The following is a 19,326-nucleotide window of genomic DNA, read 5'->3' as shown; positions in this document are numbered from 1 at the left end:
TTGAATATAAACATTTGTATAATTTGAGTATATATGGTATTTGTTCTATTAGTGTTGTCCTTAACAGAAGAAACATTTTAAACTTCTTGCTATAAATGTTGGTATCCTTAACAAAGGTACAAGTGACTAAAATGCAGTTCTGGCTTTGAGAAGGAGCACCTTATCAGATAAGGGAGTGGTTTTGCAAGGTCAGAAGCATTTCTCTTTTAATGTGGGATTTTTTTCCTGTTTTTCTTTAGACTGATACTAGTAGTCCTTTGCTGCTCAGTGGAACAGCATCAAGTGATGTACCATGGGCTGTTAAGGTAAACTAAAGATCAGGCTATTACCTAGAACTATGATGTGGTTTGCAAGAAAACATAAGTCTCTTTGAGAAAAATATAATGCTACTGGTAACTATAGTTTATAAAGTGTGATAAATTACCATTCATATATCAAATCTGTAGTTGGGCTAGTAGACCTAATTTGATAAAAACACTTGTTCCTTGGGAAATCTCTTTGTGTGTAGAAATTTGATTTTTTGGGAGTAGTTACCTGAAGCCATGAAAATAATTGAAGAATAAATCTCACTGGGTTTTGGATGAGTCTCTAGCTGACTTAGCAATAATATCTCTTTCATATTTTCTTTTAAACATCAGGAACTGCAATCTGTGTGTTTCCAACTGTAACTTAAAAAAAAAAAAGTTAATATGTTTGAAAGAACTGCTGTGTCTTAGCCTAGGAGTGTGACTATGTCCGTAAGTAATATTTTTCTTCTGCCCCTGCAGCTGGAAGACAAGGCTAAGTATGATGCTATTTTTGACAGCCTAAATCCTGTGAAAGGACTGTTGTCAGGTGATAAGGTGAAACCTGTACTCCTTAACTCAAAACTGCCAGTGGATATCTTAGGACGAGTAAGAATATCTTTCTACTTAATTGTTAATTCACAAATAGTAACTGTGCTACACTTGGCAATATCTGGTTTTCAACTTGAAGATTTGTAGTAATAAGCCTAACTATTAAATACTATCTTACGGAGTGGCCACACATGTGTAACTGTTAAACTGTAAAAAAAAAAAAAAAAAAAAAAAAAAATTGATAGATTGCCTCTTACCACAGTGTGTCAGTTATGTGTACTCATTAACGGTTGGTGTAGGGCAGGGTGCTGTTTGTGCGCTCTGTCTCCAACTTAAGAATATCTCTTCTTTTGCATGGTTTATATGAGTGTATGTTACTCACTGAAAACTAATGCTGTTCATCTTAATAGAACTTAGGATATGGTGGAGGGAGGCTGTTCTCGCATTTGTTTTTAATGAGGTTTTAAATAGTAAACTGCTGCAGTTTAGGTAAACATCCCTATATTCTCCTTTTTATTGGTAGGTGTGGGAATTGAGTGATATTGACCGTGATGGAATGCTGGATCGAGATGAGTTTGCAGTTGTAAGTATCTTCTGCCTCTTGGGATTTTGAAAGCCTAATGGCAGAGGTTTAAAATAGATGCATTATTAGGTGTCATTCATTTATTGCCTTTATTCAGAGACCTTAATCAAGTTGTAGTACTAGGTAATGTTTCTGTCAGTTTATTGAATGTCTCTCATTACACAGCAGTAACTTTCTTTGTGGGCTAAATGAGCCATTGAAAACTTATACCTGTGACCTGCTGTCCCATCAGAGACTGGGTGATTTCACTGAATAAGTTTTACCTTAACCATCAGTGTTTATAGGACTTGAATGCCTCAAGATACCTTTGAGGAAAATTTTAAAGAAATTATGTATACATTCTTCAAAAGTTCATAGCAAGTTAGAATTTTAACACTATTTAATGCCAGGACTACGAAATAATGTAAGAAGCAGTAAATAAGTTTCACTTCACCCAAGAGGTGGCGAGTGAGAAGAGAGTGGAAGGCTCTTGCTTTTGAAGACTCTGTAAGTCTTGAATGTGATAGTAACCATGCATCAATTTTTTCTCAAAACTTGCAGCTTGTTTCTGCATGTAAGTGGATTGGAGAGGAAGGAATTATACATTCACTCTGGAGTAGAGGGTTTCATTTTAACACAGAGAAATATCAAACCTAAGTTTAAAGGTTTGGAAAAGCTAACAAAATATCTTAACTGCATTGCAAGAATCTTGGAAAAGTAATGTGACCTTTCTGCCCTCAGGTGGGACTAAAGCCAGCCTTTAATTTTAATTTCTACAAACTAAACTATTGCTCATCCTTTCAGAGTAAAAATTAAAAATAAAATAAAAAGGAAGTTAAAAATACCTCTCTAATTGCCAAGAATTGACATTACGGACAACGTCAAAACCTTGCTTTGGTTTTTTTGTAATGTAAATATGATGAATTTACCTTTTTCTGCTGTCACGTATATTTTTGAGAAAGCATAAAAGTGTAAAAATTGCTTTCTTGAATATTGTTCTAGTCATCTTCAGGCACCTATACGCTTCAGTTTCTTCTGAAAGCAATTCCTTTTAGGCCCTAGTAGTTAACTGTTACTATACTTGATTTCCTGTGTTTATGATGTAATTCTTCAGACTTTTAGTTTTGAGATCAGAAGATTGATATGCTCTAGGCAAATGTTGGAGTTAAGTTGATAATCTGTAAAGTATTATAACATTTATTTAAGATGCAGTTCTGTCTTGAACAACAGTCATAAAATTATTAAAATGTACAACCACAACAAAAGAGTAGTCATTAAGTGGAGCGACTCCTGCAAAAACAGTGAATACATTAAAATTAAGTGTTTAAAGTCTTCTCCCAAATAAAATTCCACAAGTGGTGGTAAAGCTTGGTAATATTTAGGACAACCATTTTAATGTTCTAAAAGATACTGAACTTCATTTGCTAAGCACTGAACCTCAAAAGAAAGTAGTAATGATAAACACAGGTCAGAAGGCAATAAGCTGCAATTCAGTTGAGGGGGCTTGTAAAGCAGAAACATAACAGAAAAAATGCTACAAAGTTATTTCTTAACTAATTCTTTAGTTTATATATATACTTATTTCTTAAATATTTACATCCACACACCTTGTTTTCTTGTTCAGGCCATGTTTTTGGTGTACTGTGCTTTGGAGAAAGAACCAGTGCCAATGTCCTTGCCTGCAGCTTTGGTGCCACCATCCAAGAGAAAACCTATTAGTGTTCCAGGAGCAATGCCATTAATTCCATCTTCAACGTCTACCAAAGAGTCTCATCAGTCCTTGCCACCTGTAGGCATTTTAGCTGCCAAAACACCATTAACACAGGTATAGTTGTGAAGTTACTTGGAGTTAGGAGATTTCTGCTCTTAATGCTGTGCTTTGGAGACTGCCTGTATGAAGAGTCTTGATGCAGGTTTTTAGTTTCCTTCTTGCCCTATTGATTGGTTGATGAATTTGAGGAGGCTGAAGGGAAGATCAGGTGGAGAGGTATGAAATTTATCTTCTGCTTTTTCTAGAAGCCTTCAGATATAAACAGTTGGATAAAATAATAATATTTAGTAAAGATTTTGAAGATATTTTTAAAATAAATTATTTCAAGGCATTGAGCTCAACCCAAAGGTCAGAATATTAAGAAAACAGTTTAAAAATGCAGTTCAGGTACACATCTGCAGAACGTAAGTTATCTGGCTGAAGGCTGGTTTGAATATGGACAAGTTCATAAAACAAATTGTCAGGCATGTGTGTGCAGTTGTATGTGCACGCATGCCTGCAATTTGAAGAAGACATTAATGAAAATGGGATAGATAAATGCAAGCAATGGGAAAAGGAGACAAAAGGTCTGGCATATCCACCTAAACACATGAGATTTGGTGTTTTAAATGTAATTATTAAGAAGCTTGATGCCTTCCACCCCCCCAAGCATCTTATTTAATCCTGGTCATTTTAGAATGCAGAATTTGGGAAAATGTCTTTCCAAGTAGATTATAACTTACTCGTTCTATGCAAAATAAGAAAAAATTGAGAAGGGCATCTAAAGTAAGAACCATAGTACTTAATGCATAAGATACTGCTTGGACATTTGGGTACCCATATTTGAGTAATCAGTAAGAAACTGGCATCTTAATTCTGGAGATGCCAAGGTTTTAATCTGGCAGTCTACTTGGTAAGTCTTGCTGTGTGTATTACAAAGCAATGCCATTCTGGATGAGTGTTTCAGTGTATGTTTTGTGTACAGCACCATTTGGGATTCATCTAAGTGTCCTTGTATGCTGAAATTAATTAGCGTCCACAAGCATGCACTTGAAACCATTTTCACTTTAAAAAAACAAGTCTTTATAGTAGCTTAGTGTTTGGAAAAATTGTTGAAGAGAATTGGCTCTAATTTCCCATGTTTACCTTGATTGGAGGTAAATTCTACAATTTAGGAAGTGCCAACTATTAACAGTCTGGGCTTGAGCAGGTCTTCAGTCCCTCCAGCTAAAGCTCTCCAGCTGTGTAAAGAGGAAAAATATTGATGGAGCCAGACAGTAAGCAGGACTGTGTCTGAGCACAGTGATGAGGGCACAAACCCCTGCTGGGAGGAGATCTGGGCTCCAGGGAAGACTTTTAATACATAGGCAAAGGGGCAGAGGGGTATCTGCCAGCCTTGGTTCTTCACTGATGTAAATACTTTGCTTCTGCTTTTGGAGTTACTTGTGGATCTCTGTGCATCTCTATTTTGGAGGATAAAACTGGTTCATGAACTAGGCATCTATATCACTCTTAAAATCTGTGCCGTAATCCTTGAATTATGTAACTCTGAAAGTAACTGTCTGAAAACAGAACGGCCTATATCTTAGTATTGTGGGTTTTGTTTTTGTTTTTTTCCCTTCCATCCCCACCCCCCTTCAGTGGGTTGTATCGCCTGCAGACAAAATTAAGTATGATGAGATCTTTGTGAAAACTGACAAGGACATGGATGGATTTGTGTCAGGTGTGGAAGCCAGAGAACTATTCTTGAAGACAGGACTGCCTTCTGCTCTTCTTGCACATATCTGGTAGGGATTTTTTTTCCATGACAGCTGTTTAGACGATAGCATGGTTCTTGCTCCTGCCTAGCACTTTCATGAAAAGTGCTATGTTGAGATTTCTGGAAAGTGAAAGTGTTTTTTGTACATATTAACATGGACTCTGTATCAGCAGTGGTAACTTACTTGCTTCTACTTTTGGACAGAAATGGAGGGGAAAAAAGGTTTATGCTATGCATCCTCTTCTACAGGAAGAAGTAAAACACCTGGACACAGATTGTTACAAACAAATACTGCACTTCAGCTAAATCCCTGTATTTAAGACATCATAGTGTTGCTGTGTATCTAAACACAGATGCTATCCATATACTGGCAATGAGAATTATCTGTATAAAATTCTTAGCATGTGCGACTTATGGCCCATTTAATTCTGCAACTTGTTTGTCTCTCATTACAGCTCGTAGTGACATGCACTGCTTTTTTTAATTCTTTCCCCATTATAAGCTATCCCAGAGCACTCTGATAGGAAAAAGTTTTTTTCAAGGTATGGTTAACATAACCTCTAATTTAGGAAAACCAGATAAACTTGTGTTGCCTGTGAAAAGTTCTTTAATTTAGAAGGAACTTCAATTACAGATCCTCAGGTGGTGTTAGTGACTCATAGCCTTGATTCTGCCTTTCAGCAGATCAGAACTTACCATAACAGAGCTGTGGACCTTAGCATGCAAAGAGAAGGTGGTTGTGTATGTTTGAGTAATGTTTCCTGTTTATTACGATGCCTTACTTCTATATTGCATTGTTTTAGAAGAGGAGAGGTACAGTTGCAATTTTCACATTTTTAAATGACAACAAGTACAATAAACAGGGCTATACTTGCAGAAATGAGGATTTGATTTATTTCATGTGCATCTCTGTACAGGGCTCTCTGTGACACAAAGGACTGCGGAAAACTTTCAAAGGAACAGTTTGCTTTGGCTTTCTATTTAATTAATCAGAAGTTAACAAAGGGCATTGATCCACCTCAGGCTCTGACTCCAGAGATGATTCCACCTTCAGACAGGGGCGTCAGTTTACAGAAGGTAAGGATGGGTTTGGAATTTCAAACAAAGAATGTTAGTTTCAAAGGCTACGTGAGAAACACCTCAAGAACTGGCATACCTTAAATTTATCATAATATCAGGAAGAAAACAAGTCTTAAGTGCAAAGAATTGACAAAACACTGTTCCATTCATGTTTCAAAATGAAGCTGTCATTTATTACACCTGCCAACCAAGCAGAGAGATCTTATGTTGAGAAAGCATTATTTTCTATTTTGAAAGAATAGTCTTTCTACTACCTGTCTAAAGAAATTGTAGTTTGCATTTGAAATAACATGCACAAGTTCAATGTTTTTCTCCTAATGTGTTCACAATTACCTTTTTTACATTTCTTTTTTAAGAAGTCTGGAAACAATGTGAACTAAATAAAGTTTAGAATTATATATTTAAAGTTTTAGAAGTAAATGGTCCTCCATCTTATACTTCACAGATAGTTTAAATGTCTTCATAGTCTGTTGATTGCCATCTATCTTAATCCAGCAGTAGACTATATCTCAGCAGTTCAAGTTGTATTTATCAGAATGGTAGAGGTCATCACAAATTCTTACTTGTTCTATGCATCACGAAGTCTGATGTGGGTTACCTTTTCTTGGTTGTGCAAAACATTGACCTAATTCTACAACTTTCTTAAACAGAATGAAAAATTCGGACCTGAAAAAATGAAACTCAAAATTTGGCACTACTTTTGAGTTTCTGTAACTGGTATCTAATTTCTTTTTACATTCTGTTTTTAAAAAGTAATTGCTTTATTTGCAACTCTACTAATCTTTTTTGTATGTTTGCTTTCCTTTCTATGTCTCTTTTCTAGTTTGGACTGTTTTTTCCATTCTGCACCACTCTGCTTTTCATCCTTATTATTCTGTCAGTTTGTTAACTCTGCTTTCTCAAGGTTAGAGAATCTTTGCTTTTCTAATATTTACTGTCTGTTGGTTTAATAATGAACATCCTTCTAAGAGTCTTACATAATCATTGAAATAGCACAGCACTTCTCTGAAGTGTCACAGTTATGTTGTGATCTCAAATTATTGCTGATTTCCATTGCTGTTCATCTGGAAGAACCCCAAGGTTCTTCCTTGAACCCAGACCTTTGTGGCTGTTGGTAACGTGCTGCTTAAACTTAAAAGAAAATGCTGTGTCTTATCCTGTTGAAATTGCTGGGGAAGTGGTGACGGAGTAGTAACCCAATGTGACAGCTATCATTAGGACTAATACCCATGGTTTTACTGATTATATTGCAGAAAATGTAGTGATCAGAACACATTAGATGAGATCAGTGTTGGTTACTGCTATTCTGTGTGTGTAAATTGTTTTTATAGAACTCTCAAAGACATCAGTGTGGGGGTTTTTTTTTGCATTACTAACATGAATGATAAGAGTAAGAATATTGTGAAAGAAGGTAAGAGTTCCTTTAGTTAGCTCTGTAAATCCTTACCAAGAATTTGTTTTACTAGATTGAACTTGAACATGCAGCTCATCTTGAGCTTTTTCAAAAGAGATGTTGTCATGTTGATATGAATGAACCTGTTTGTCCAAGATTGTTGCTCAAGAATTGAACACAAAGGATAAGAGCAGTAGGCAGAAATAAGCTTTTTCTGGTTTTCTTGAAGTGCAGTCGATTTACATTGGGAGGGGACGGATGACACACACACAAAAAAAACCCCAGCCAAAAAAAAAAAAAACCACTTTAGGCTTCATCTTCTGACTTGACCAATATAAAGGTAGTAGCAGAAATACCAGTAAGTATAATGGTAATCCATTATGTTTTTAAACTAGGGAAAGTTAACTTGTGATCCTACTTGGTAGATGTTCAGAACGCATATGTGTGATATTGCTGTTACCTAACATTTGGTTTCCTTACAGAATTTTATTCCACAGTAGTGTAACTTTTATTTCAATTTCGAGGCCTGAATGCAGATCCCATGAATGGGACACAGCAGCAGTCTAGTACTTGTTGCTGTGTTTGTTTACCTAGAACTGTTTGCAATCACCAAATTGTGCTTGCATTATCAGCCATAAAACTTAAACTTACATGCAAGTTCCTCTTAAAAGAATTTTGACAGGAATTGACTTTTATTACTGTTTTGAGTTAAAAACTTGAAGCATTGTTTGCATGCATGTTGCAGTGTAGTAAACGGCAGCAAATAGTTCTAACTTTCATCTTTTTTTAACTTGTGTACTGAAGCTAAAAATGTTGGCTTTTATGTTCCTCCCTTACACCAGTTCTCCTGAACAATTGAAAGTAAGATTGAACTACATTTTGTTCAAGTTTGATGCTGGCGTTAGTGTGCATAATTTCTTTAAGATGAGAGAAGGAGGCCTGGAAAGAATTTGTACTTGTAGCTAATAGCTCCATGTTTTCCTGCTGTCCCCTTCCTAGGAGAAGTAAAAACTTTCTCATTGGAACACCATGAGCAACTCCGCAAAACTCTTGTATAATTCCTTTAGAACAGGATAGAACTTCATAGCTGTTTTGTCCATTTGAGAAGCTGTACACTAACCAGTTTAAGAATAGCTGTATGTTTTTTTTATTCTTAGTTCATGCCATTTGTTCTAGTAAAATGTGCATGAATAATCTACAGTTCTGCTGAATAACATTCTATGCCACAGTGTGCTTAGACTTACTGTTTAGGTGTTTTCAAGGCTCTTGTTGGCTTTTTTTGGTTGGTTGTTTTTTTTTTTTTCCCCAGAGTATAAGCTTGAATGAACATGTAGTTAATAGCATCTTGATTTATCTTTAGAAAAACTTCATCATTTAAAGACTTTTGTGTTATTCTGGGTGTATTGCTTGCCTTTTTTAATTATATGTACATACTTTTTCTCTGAACTTTGTGTTTGTCCTGGGTGACTTTATTCAAGACTTGAAGGAACTGATGTATTTATAGAAGGTAGTTACAGTGACTATGGCTTCCTAAACATGTTCATGTTGTGATAAGGCACAGTAGAACAATTACGGTGTTTGCTACTTTGTGTCTTCAGCATTTGTTCTCTAGTCATTTATGTGTACTTTTTTTAAACAAATAATTTGTGTTATAGTTGTTGTCTTATTATAAAGACATTAAGTAAATGGGAACTCGTGGGCATAACTTACCTATGACTTCGTATTATCAAAGTTTCATTCAGTACTTTGGAGGTTCACATTAAACTAGCTCGATTTCACTTAAAACATTGCAAATAAGTGTCTATACTCTGCAACGGGAGGATCACCAAGGTGAAGAAATATAAATATTAAAGTAGTAAACAAACCAAACCACTCTTAAATGAATGCTAGGAAGCCGGCTAAATGTTAACTGTAAGATAAATCTCATTTTAGAACTAGATATTTTTTTTTTGTATGATCAGGTGGTCCTGTGCTTTTGTGGAAGATGTCTTCAAGAGTTTACAGGAGACAGACTCTGCTTGAATTACTAGATGCATTGGATGTATGTTGTTCTGTTAATATAGCATCTGGACTGCTTTGGGTTTTTTAAGATTGAAGATTTGAAATACAATGCTACCAACGGTTGTTACAAGAGGATAGCTCATGCTGTCACAAAAAGTAAAGTGAATATAGTTGTTGGACAGCATAAACTATAAACTAACAGTATTTATTTTTTATCTTTCAGAGTACTCAAGGACTGAATTCTGTAGCAGATTTTTCTGCAATTAAAGAACTTGATACATTAAACAATGAAATAGTAGACCTGCAGAGGTAGGTAAAGGAGGAATAGTCATAGTTGCCTTAGATTCAGTTGTGCTACTTACTGTTTTTTAAAAAACAATTCAGTGCATAAGAGAAAACCAGGTGGTAATAGTCTGCTTTGCTAAAATAAATGGTTATCATGTCTGTGATACTGTTTAACACTTCTACTCTTTGTTCACTCGGGTGAGTGCATTTAATAACAGCAAGACTGTGAAAGGTCTGTCCGTCATGCCTTCTGGATGTGTTTCAGAGCTGCATATCTTAGCATCCTGAGATGGAAATATTCTCTCTTGTTCATCTTTATTGGCAGATGAGAATGGAGCAGATCTTTAGGATGCTGGAACCATGATATAAATTGGTATTAGTTGTCTTTGATTTGTAGAGGGAATTCTAAGGACTTTTTTTTTCTAGTGGCAGTAAGGAAGTGAGATGGGAAAGGTCAAGAAGTATGTAGGGTAGAGAGTGGGAAGATGACAGTTTGTATATGGACCTCTGCTAGGGTTTTGATGGTGGTAAAGATGGACATGCTTCTCTTCTGTTTAGTAAAATAAACTGTTGCACTGAGAAAAATTATTTTAATTTGAGGTCGGCAGACCCTTGGGTTCCCTGAATTATTTCTAAGGTAATTAAGAAGATGACTTCAAGTCACGAAGAAAATCAAGTTCATAGATATTGTATAGTCTTCGTCGTACTCTCACGACATAGCAGATATTTTTCTTCAGTGTTTTTTTTGGTACTAGCATAAATCTACTGAAAATTCTATTAAGAATAGTTAATTCTACTATTTTATAAGTGAGGGTGCTTTGTCATGATGAAATCTGCCTGCCTTATTCATGTCACTTGTAGGAATGATCTAATTTGGCAATGTGTCAAAGCACAGTCTGTTTCCTAAATACATAAATGTTTTTTCACTTCAGCTGCTTATTCTCCTTCTTATTACTCCCACTGCCTCCTCACTTCTCCCTGCTCTGCCTTCCTGTGTTGCTCTTTAGTTGTATTAATTCCAATTTTGGACTCTCACATTTATTAACCTGAAATACGATTTACAACCATGTATATTTGCTGTTAGTATCTTAGAGGGAAATAAATTGTTCACCAGCATGAATGTTTAGATGAAGTTGGTTTTCAGTAAGTGAGCTTGCAGCCTAACATGTAAGCCAGTCTGTTTGTCTTGTTTTCTTTCCTCACTGTGAGGTATGAAGGAACAATGGCCTTTGGGAAGTCATTGCTTCCGTTTCTTCAGTGGCAAATATACTTGGACAATTATTTAAGACACATTTGAATGATATTAGATTGTTGAAGATATGGTAGGGGCAACTATTAGTATGTATTTATTTTTAGAAAGGGGAAATTTACGTCGATATGATTTAGAGGTTCAGAACAGAACTGGATTAACAATCAGAGGTTTGAGCTTGTATTGTCAAACTGAAGTGTAATAGTAAGAGGTTTGTGTGGTTTCATTGAGAATGACTAGCAAACTCTCAATGTCAAAGTGAGTTGTGGCTCAAGTAAAATTTTTTCATTTTAATTTTTTTCAAGAAAACTAATTTTTGATTACTTGGAAATCCTTTAGCCACTGTAGAAGAGTTATTTTGGTAGCAGAGTAAATGTTACTTTTCTGTACCTTCCCTAAGCACAGGTGGCAATGCTAGGCAACAGATTAATCTTTGTGCTAAATGCAGGGAACTTTTTTCATCATTGGCAAATCCAAGTTTCTGTTATAACTGGTGAAGTACACTTTCAGTCTTGATAATTATCATATAAAAATGTAATTTGAACTGAAGTTATTTTTGTTCATTATTAAACAAGTTATATTGTTCAGCTGTTGAACTCAATATGTAATAATTCTAGTTCATTATTCCATTGAGAAGTATCCATGAGAGCTGCATTTCTGAGACCCAGTGATAGAAATTTGAATCTATTTTTGAAGTGCACTTAAAAAAAAAAAAAGGCAGCAGAGGAAATGCCTCAAAAGAATGACAATGTCTGGAAAACATAGCTTTTTGAGAAGCTGAGCAAAGAATACAGAGGTGATGTGTTTGTGGCTCAACAGTTTGTGTAGGAAAGATTTCTGGTAGCCAGTAGCTTTTTAATCTAATTCAATAAAAACAATGCCAGGAAGGTGGAGGTTGAGGATCAGATGAAGAATAAAATGAGGAAAACTTATAGCGAGGATAACTCCCCTCTTGTAGGGGGAATGATTTGCCTAGGGACGCTGTGGAATCTGCATCATTTTTGAGCCTGTCAGCACTGCTGCCTGTAAGTTCTGTTTCAGTTGCACTATATTTTTAGAAAGCTATTTGAAGCTTTTTTGATCAGCATTGTGGGAGGCTAGACCAGATGTTCTTAATATTCTTTTTTTGAGCCATAAAACCTCTTTCTTCTCCAGCAAACTCTTCTTTGCTTTCGTGTATTCAAAGCTAGCTGTGGCCCACAAATTAGTGGAATTGTGAAAGATGCCCTTGCCCAGGGAAGGGGGGATGGACTAAATGATCTTTACAGGTCCCTTCTGACCCAAACCATTCTGTGATTCTGTGTGATTCTGTGAATTTCTTCAAGCTTTACCAATACTATGTTCCTCTCTAAGAGTGTTAAGTAGTTGAGCTTAACTTAATATATCTCACCAGAGGTGCCATCCTTCACATATGTTGGACAGCAACAGTTATATTGTCTTGAATATAAATCAGGTTAAAAGAACCATAAAGCTGGTAAATTGGTCTCTCAAAAGTAAGGAAATGGCAAAATGTCCCCAGAAAAACAGGGCAACCTCTCCCTCCCATACACTTGCATCAAGCCTTTGTTTCCAAGTTCAGAGATCTACAGCTTCTTAGCAAAGCAATGGTAAGAATTTTCATGTAGCTTAGATTATTTCATCTAATCTCTGGTTTGGAAGTAACCGAGCTGTTGCAGCTGAAAAGATTGGAGGGAACAACGGGGAGAAGAAACTAGGCAAAGCCTAGACATTTTTTCTAGCAGTGCCAAACTGAAGTACTACTACAGTAGGAATTCCCAACATTACAAATATGTGTGGAAATAAGAAATGTTGGGCAACTGTGAGTGTAGATAATGCTACCAGCTCTTTGAGTGGTCATCTGTCACTTATTATGGAAAAGAACTATGACTTTTTGCTTTTGTAACTAAGGTGGTTCTAAGTGTTGGCCATCAAGAAGCCAAGAGGCCAGGGTTGTTTCATCTTTGGCTTGAGTGCCTGTACTGATGTGGGGACTCCTCAGTTGTCAGCTATCACAAATATTTGCAATATGCTGGCTCCCATTTATAAATTACTCCATTCACAAATTAGTATAAAATTTATGGATTTACTAAGATTATTTGATTGTAAATCATGAAGTATCTGCATTGGAGAAACCATCTATCAGTTTTGGGGGGTTTTTTTAATCATTGTTTTTAATTTCTTTGTGAGGTTCTCCTGACCTGACTACTATTAAAATACATAGGGAAATCATATTGCTTTCATAAATTGACTTGAATTGGTTACAAGTGTCCTTTATTGGCAAGACCACAGTTGGTCTTGTTGGTTTTTGGGGTTTTTTTTCTTTTTTTTTTTTCTTTTTTCTTTTTTTCAAGTGCTGATGTGGTAAGGGACTTTATGATCCAGGAAATCTGTCATATCCAATAAATCAATTTTGTTACTTGTTTTTGGTTCTTTCAGTTGCTGAGCATTCCTACAGGGGCATACCAGATAGTTTGTAAAAGAAATGGAGGCATTCAGAAGAATTAGTGAATTAAGTAGGTCTGTGTTGTCTTTTTTTTTTTTTTTTTTTTTGAAACAAAGATGCATTACTGGGGGGGAGGAGGGGATGTGTTATGTGTAGACTATATACACTCAGCTTGTTTTCCTTTGCCTGAGACTGCTGCCTAAGCTTTTCTTGTTCTGCCTGACAATACTTCTTTCACTTGATTTTTTTCCAATTCATTGTTTGTGTTGTGATTTGGCCAGTGTAAGCTGCCTGTGGGTGGGTATTGTATCCTGTTGCTTGCTTAGCGTAGTCCAGATTGCAAGGTTTAGGTACCTGGCTTCTGTTGAAATAAAAGGGAATATCTTCATCCTTTGACAGTCTCTTAGGCATATCAGTGACAGTAATGTGGAAAGGCTGTATATTAAAGCATACATACCTGCTTCTGTTTCTATTTCCTGCTCAGTTTTCATACCTGAGCAGGAAAAATAACAAGTATTAGTTTACCTAGTCAATTATTCTCTTTTATCTTCAATCAGGAATAATATGCCTGAATGTTTGCTGTGCTTGACGTGTGTCTGAGGGCTTGAAGGTATTTTTCAGCCTGACTTGTATTTAGATCTGTGGAAGTGCTTTATTAAGATTGAGACCCTTTGTTCATGGAAAGTTATGGAAGGCAAAATCAACAGAACTTGTTTCAACCCTGTGTTGCAATCCTTTAGATATCTAAGTACAACTATGCTACAAATACTGGTTTATTGAGCTAGAAGAGTGTGCTATAGCTTTGATGGAAATGGTAAAGATCTGTTTAGAATTTCCACGATACTTTTTTCTGATGAATAGAGAGGAGGAATTTTATGAAACTTGAAGGTTCACACCTACAATAAATAACATTCTTCTTCCCACATCTTTCCTTCTCCTTCCATTTAAACCTTCCCTTTGGGCACAATCAGCAAGTTGCTCTTTAATCAGATACTGAGATAAATAATAGCAGAACATAATCGATAGTAATTATTTTTCAGAGCAAATGTTCATTTAAGATCTGCAACAACTGGATTTTTTTGTTTTCCTTTGTATGTGGTTTAGCAGTAAACAAGAATTCCTCAGCTTGAGTAAAGAGAATTTAGAGTAGACCTACTTTACTTTGGAGACAGAAATGCTTTCTTCTGTGTTATATAAGAGTAAACAATAAGATTAATCATTTTAGATTGATTACCAATCTGCTGGTATTAAAATATGAAGTTACCTTAATTTCATGTATGTACTAGTAATATAATTTGAAAGCTTTTCACTATGGTATTTCATTTAGATATGTTAGGTTTATCATTGTTCAAAATGTAACTTTTAAAACATGTGCTAATTTATTAACAAAATCTTTATGAAAGTAAATATCTGTATAAAGAAAATAGTGTTAAAACTGTAAAGCTTAATGCCTTTCTGCATCTGTGAAAGGAGAAAAGATTCCATATACTGTCTGGATAAACAGTCTTATGATTTTTTTTAAAACAGTAACACTTCTGAGTTGTATGTTGTTTTTTTCCCTTTCTTAAAGCTATTGTTATGTCTGACTGCCAAGAATTTATTGATGATAATTCCCCTGTCATCAGTAGTCACTTTTAAACTAGAATACCTGTCTGTAGAGACAGACTTGATATGACACAGCAAATAACTACGTATGGAGTCTCTGAGCAGATAGTGATTACAGCAAGCTAACCTTTCTTCTTCTCACCGAGCTTACCAACAGATATATCTAAAATCTGATGGGCGAAGTTCATTAATCAGCCAGATTGGCCTGCTGGAAATGTCTTCTAGCTGCTGTTAGCGTAGGAATTACTGCAGGGGTTAATAGATGGAATCTGATGCAATCCCTCCCACTTTTCCCAGCAGTTTTCATTAGACAAGTACTCCATAGCAACAGTGAGATCACTGGAGACAGTATTTCATTGATTTCTCCCTCCCGCCCCCTTCCATTTTTGAGCCATTCTTATCACTGAAGTGCAGTTGGGTGAAAAGACGGGGTTTTTTTATGCAGAACACTTATGTGGGCTTCTGTCTTGTAAATAATTTGGAAAGCAGAAATCCCTTACATCTTTTGTGTTTAATGTTTCACTATGTATTTAAAGAGAGATACAGGCTTAGGGGGCTGGATAACTGTACCTGCTGTAGCTGATGTTCTTAAGTATTCTTGCATTGTTTGCTGGTCTTCTAGGGAAAAGAATAATGTAGAGCAAGACCTGAAGGAGAAAGAAGATACCATCAAGCAGAGGACAAGTGAGGTCCAGGTAAATAAGACAAAATTATTGTTCGGACACCTGATATTGCACTGTGTGGTGCTTTAATGGCAGTGAGATTACTGAGTCTTTAGATCACATCACTTATTCAGTGAAAAGAAAAAAAATTGGTGGCTAAGAAAAAGAATGTACTTTGAAATGTATTTTCTATATGAATGTGGGTTGGTGTAGGTGTGTATATTTATATAAATGTGTGAGCTGCTAGGATATGTAGCCTGCATGGAGTTTTAAATGAAAAATATTACAAAATAATAGATTTCTTTTTTTGTTTGTTTTTGTTTTTTTAGCAAGGTTATCTAATGTATAATTAAAACTAACGAAGACACTGTAGCACTGCAAATTAATGAACTTAAGTGGCTGAATTAAGACTTGTATATGGGGCTGCTTCTTAAGAGTCGCAGTAATTACCAGCTTTGGAGGAATGTTGCCTCAAGTTAATTTTGCCTAACATAAGTGAATTTTAAAAATTATCTGTTTGATTTTTTTATTTAAAAGGATGACACTGAATTTCCAGAATATTGGAAAATTTACATTTTACAAGCATTTTACAGGGATTAAAAATTACACAGTCAGCAGCAGTGTTTAGGGTGCTAACAGTCTAGCCAAGCCCTGAATTAATTGCTGCAAAGCAATATTTCAATTAAATTTTAAGCTGCAAAAGCAGCTGGAATTGCTGCTTTAAGAAAAAACTTAAGTGTGATATCTGATTGCTTATATTTATTTTAGAAATCTTTATTATTTAAATAATCTTTATTTGATTAAGAGCAAATAATGCAAGATTTCTGCATTTTATGTTGTGTTGGGCAGAAAAAGAGCCAATGTGTTACAACCTTTGTGAATTTTGTGCTTGGCTATGTAATATCCTTAAAGCCTGGATGATAATTAATAGTCTGACCTTTCAGAAGATAATGAGATGCTGGCCTTGTTAGTTACAATGGCAGCCAGATTCAGCAGCTGCAGAAATGCACACAGAAGTTGCCCATGTCTGTGATTTGTCCATGCATGCAGTGGTCATTCCCCTCCCCACTCTGCAGATTGCCTTTTCACACTATTAAAAATTCTTATGGATATTCCTAGTTTTGCCCACAGGATGATTTTGTTAGCATGTTCTGGAATCTGTTTGAGTTCATGCGCAGGTTGAGTTCTCTGGTGCCTTTGCACAAAAGGTATATAAAGCTAAATAGAAGCCTTAACTTTACTGTTACAGTATTAGTGTCATCTGGATATGTTTAGTGTGTGTTAGCAGCATCACAGAATCAATTAACTCATTGTATCTAGAGCAGTAACGTTGGAAGCAACTGTCTCAGGTCCTTAACCTCAAGCTGTTTGTCGCTTGTTAAATATAGAGTTACAGAGTTCTGTCAAGTCTGCAGAGAAGGAACAGTCTGTTACTGGCTTGTCAGAAAAATGAGAAACCATCAGGATCAAATCGGATATGTAAGGCTGCAGCATTTATTTAAGCTGGTGGCCCTTTATCTCTGGTCCCTTTCTTGCTTCTGAGTGTTGGAGGACCTGCATGTGTCAGGAAACTTTCTGGAATTTCAGAGAACAGTGGTGACAGACGAAGAATATGTGATCTTTACATCATGCTTTTTTCTTCTGGTTTTATTCCAATGGTGACATTTCTAAAGACAGTGCACAAAATCAGTGTGTTCTAATCTGTCACCTTGGATCGAGCCAGTTTCGTGGCATCACACTCCAGGGTTTCTGGTACCAGAATTACTTCTATGGACACAAATTATAATCTCAAATATAGCCATGGTCTGTGATGGGTCAGACAGATGGGTCTGTGAGGGAAAGAATGACAGTTTTTCTTCTAATAATGTATATACTATGTAAATAGATACTAAAAAGCAAAGACAGAAAAAGAGTTGGAGGGAAAACGTAGCATACTGGTGAGTTTTAATGTGCTTATTAAAATATCAGGTCTTTAGTAGCAAAGGTTAACGGGTGTTTTTTCTTGAAAAGTTATGGGGCAGAGTAACAAAAATCAAGACACTTCTAAGGCACCATTTCCTTAACTTATTCTGCGATTGGATTAGCATTTTCCTATAAATATGGGAGTAATAAACTCATATATGAAATGTTGTTCTTTGCAGTAGAGAACAATGTTTTACAGAGTTAATGTGTTACTAAAATAGTTTTTGACCACGTACCAAGTGGCATTTGAGAGGGCCTTTACCTGGCTGTCCCCTTGCTCTCTCATCACCAGCCTGCTCTTCTAGACACAGATGTCGAAGGACAGTGTGCCTCAGCAGCTGGACACTGCCTCAAGCAATGCGCTTTTGGGCACCTTCCCAAGACACTCATCTTCTGTCTAGCATTTCACATGTATGGGCATGGTTTGTCACCTGCTAAGGCTCTGAAATAATTGGCAATTCTCCTGGCTTTCCCAACAATTACTGCATGTTCCCTAGGATTTTATTGACATGAAATCAAAAGGTCTGTGTTTTGTTTTTCAATGGGACACTGAAACTTTGTAAAGAAATTTTTAGAACAAATGCATGTAACTCTTGAACAAAGCATAATATATGTTTGCATCAATTGGGAAAAAAAGTAACTGCATGTGAGACTGCTTCAGAGAAGGAGGGGCTGGGGGGAAGTGAAAGGTATTTTGGGACTGTGGCCTTCTGAGTAGTCTAGAATGTTTCTGGCCTTCTCTTCTAGCCTTTTGATCACCTTGTTGGCCTGAGTTTTCTTAAACAGATTTATGTGCTGAGTATCCCACTCAGCACTGGTTTTTCCCTGTTCTTGGTTTATTGCAGTGCACCAAAGCCATTAGAAAGTCAGTGAAGTTTAACTTTTCTGTGCTGTTTTAGGCTTAACAGTTCTTAGCACGTGAATTGTTTGGTGAAGTACAGACTGGCAAGCTATTAAATCCATTGTCTATCTGTGGAAATACAGATCTCTAGACTTCTCTTGTCCTACGTTACATTAGCATGGAGAGTTATAATGATTGTAAATCTAATACAAGGATTACAATTACCATAAAAATGCTAGCTTGCACCACCTCAAATATGTTAATAGTTTTCATGCAGTGCTTGAATGGTAAGATGCTGCTTCTCTGCTGAGGATGTTCTTTGAAATCAAAGCTTAATTGGAGCCTGGTTTACTTCCTGAAGATGTAGTTTTGAGTATTAGTCCCAGTTCTGTGTGCTGTGTCTACTCTGACCTTTAATTCTGGAGTGGTTATGTGAACATGTTTGGGTTTTGGTTTTGGTTGGGTTTTTTTTCCTTCTTTTCTCTTCTGGGAGCCATCAGGCTTAGTCGGGTCTCTTCAGTGCTTATCTATTGGATACAACATTGGGATTCAAGCAAGAGTGGAGGTGATCTATATTGTGTGTATGTGAATTCTTGCTTCCTTTCAGAGAAAGGAGACTGAAATATCTTTAGGCTGTTACTTTTTCCCCCATGGCTTGTGTTGAGTGTCAGCTGATACTTGCTTTTCAAAGCGATGTAAAAAATGAATGGATCAAGAATATCCCAATTATCCAAGTCAGTAGCTGCTGTAAGAGCTTTTTGTGTGCACGCTGGTTTGTCTCTCATAGACTAGAAATTACCAGTAATTCACCTAGTCTGACTGCTGTACATTGGTCACATACCCTTTACTGAACTTTAGATTTATTTTGGGGGTTTTGTGTGTGTGTTTGGTGTTTTGT

At 36.1% G+C, this 19,326-nt stretch overlaps 1 protein-coding gene across 3 annotated transcripts in view; it reads left to right on the top strand.

The window, feature by feature from the left end:
- EPS15 (epidermal growth factor receptor pathway substrate 15) overlaps positions 1-19,326 on the top strand; it is a 52,099-nt gene that overhangs the window by 14,573 nt on the left and 18,200 nt on the right. For all 3 annotated transcript variants that reach the window (XM_075508741.1, XM_075508743.1, XM_075508742.1), the window contains exons 6-13: positions 240-305; positions 768-893; positions 1,360-1,419; positions 3,023-3,223; positions 4,790-4,935; positions 5,825-5,984; positions 9,605-9,690; positions 15,586-15,658. In XM_075508741.1, coding sequence (XP_075364856.1) covers positions 240-305; positions 768-893; positions 1,360-1,419; positions 3,023-3,223; positions 4,790-4,935; positions 5,825-5,984; positions 9,605-9,690; positions 15,586-15,658 — 918 coding nt within the window. The remainder of the gene's footprint in view (positions 1-239; positions 306-767; positions 894-1,359; positions 1,420-3,022; positions 3,224-4,789; positions 4,936-5,824; positions 5,985-9,604; positions 9,691-15,585; positions 15,659-19,326) is intronic.

Source organism: Mycteria americana, chromosome 7 (genome assembly GCF_035582795.1).
Source record: "Mycteria americana isolate JAX WOST 10 ecotype Jacksonville Zoo and Gardens chromosome 7, USCA_MyAme_1.0, whole genome shotgun sequence".
In the NCBI taxonomy this organism is placed as follows: domain Eukaryota; kingdom Metazoa; phylum Chordata; class Aves; order Ciconiiformes; family Ciconiidae; genus Mycteria; species Mycteria americana.
The sequence above is the reverse complement of the archived record's forward strand: the minus strand, read 5'-3'. Positions and strand labels throughout refer to the sequence as shown.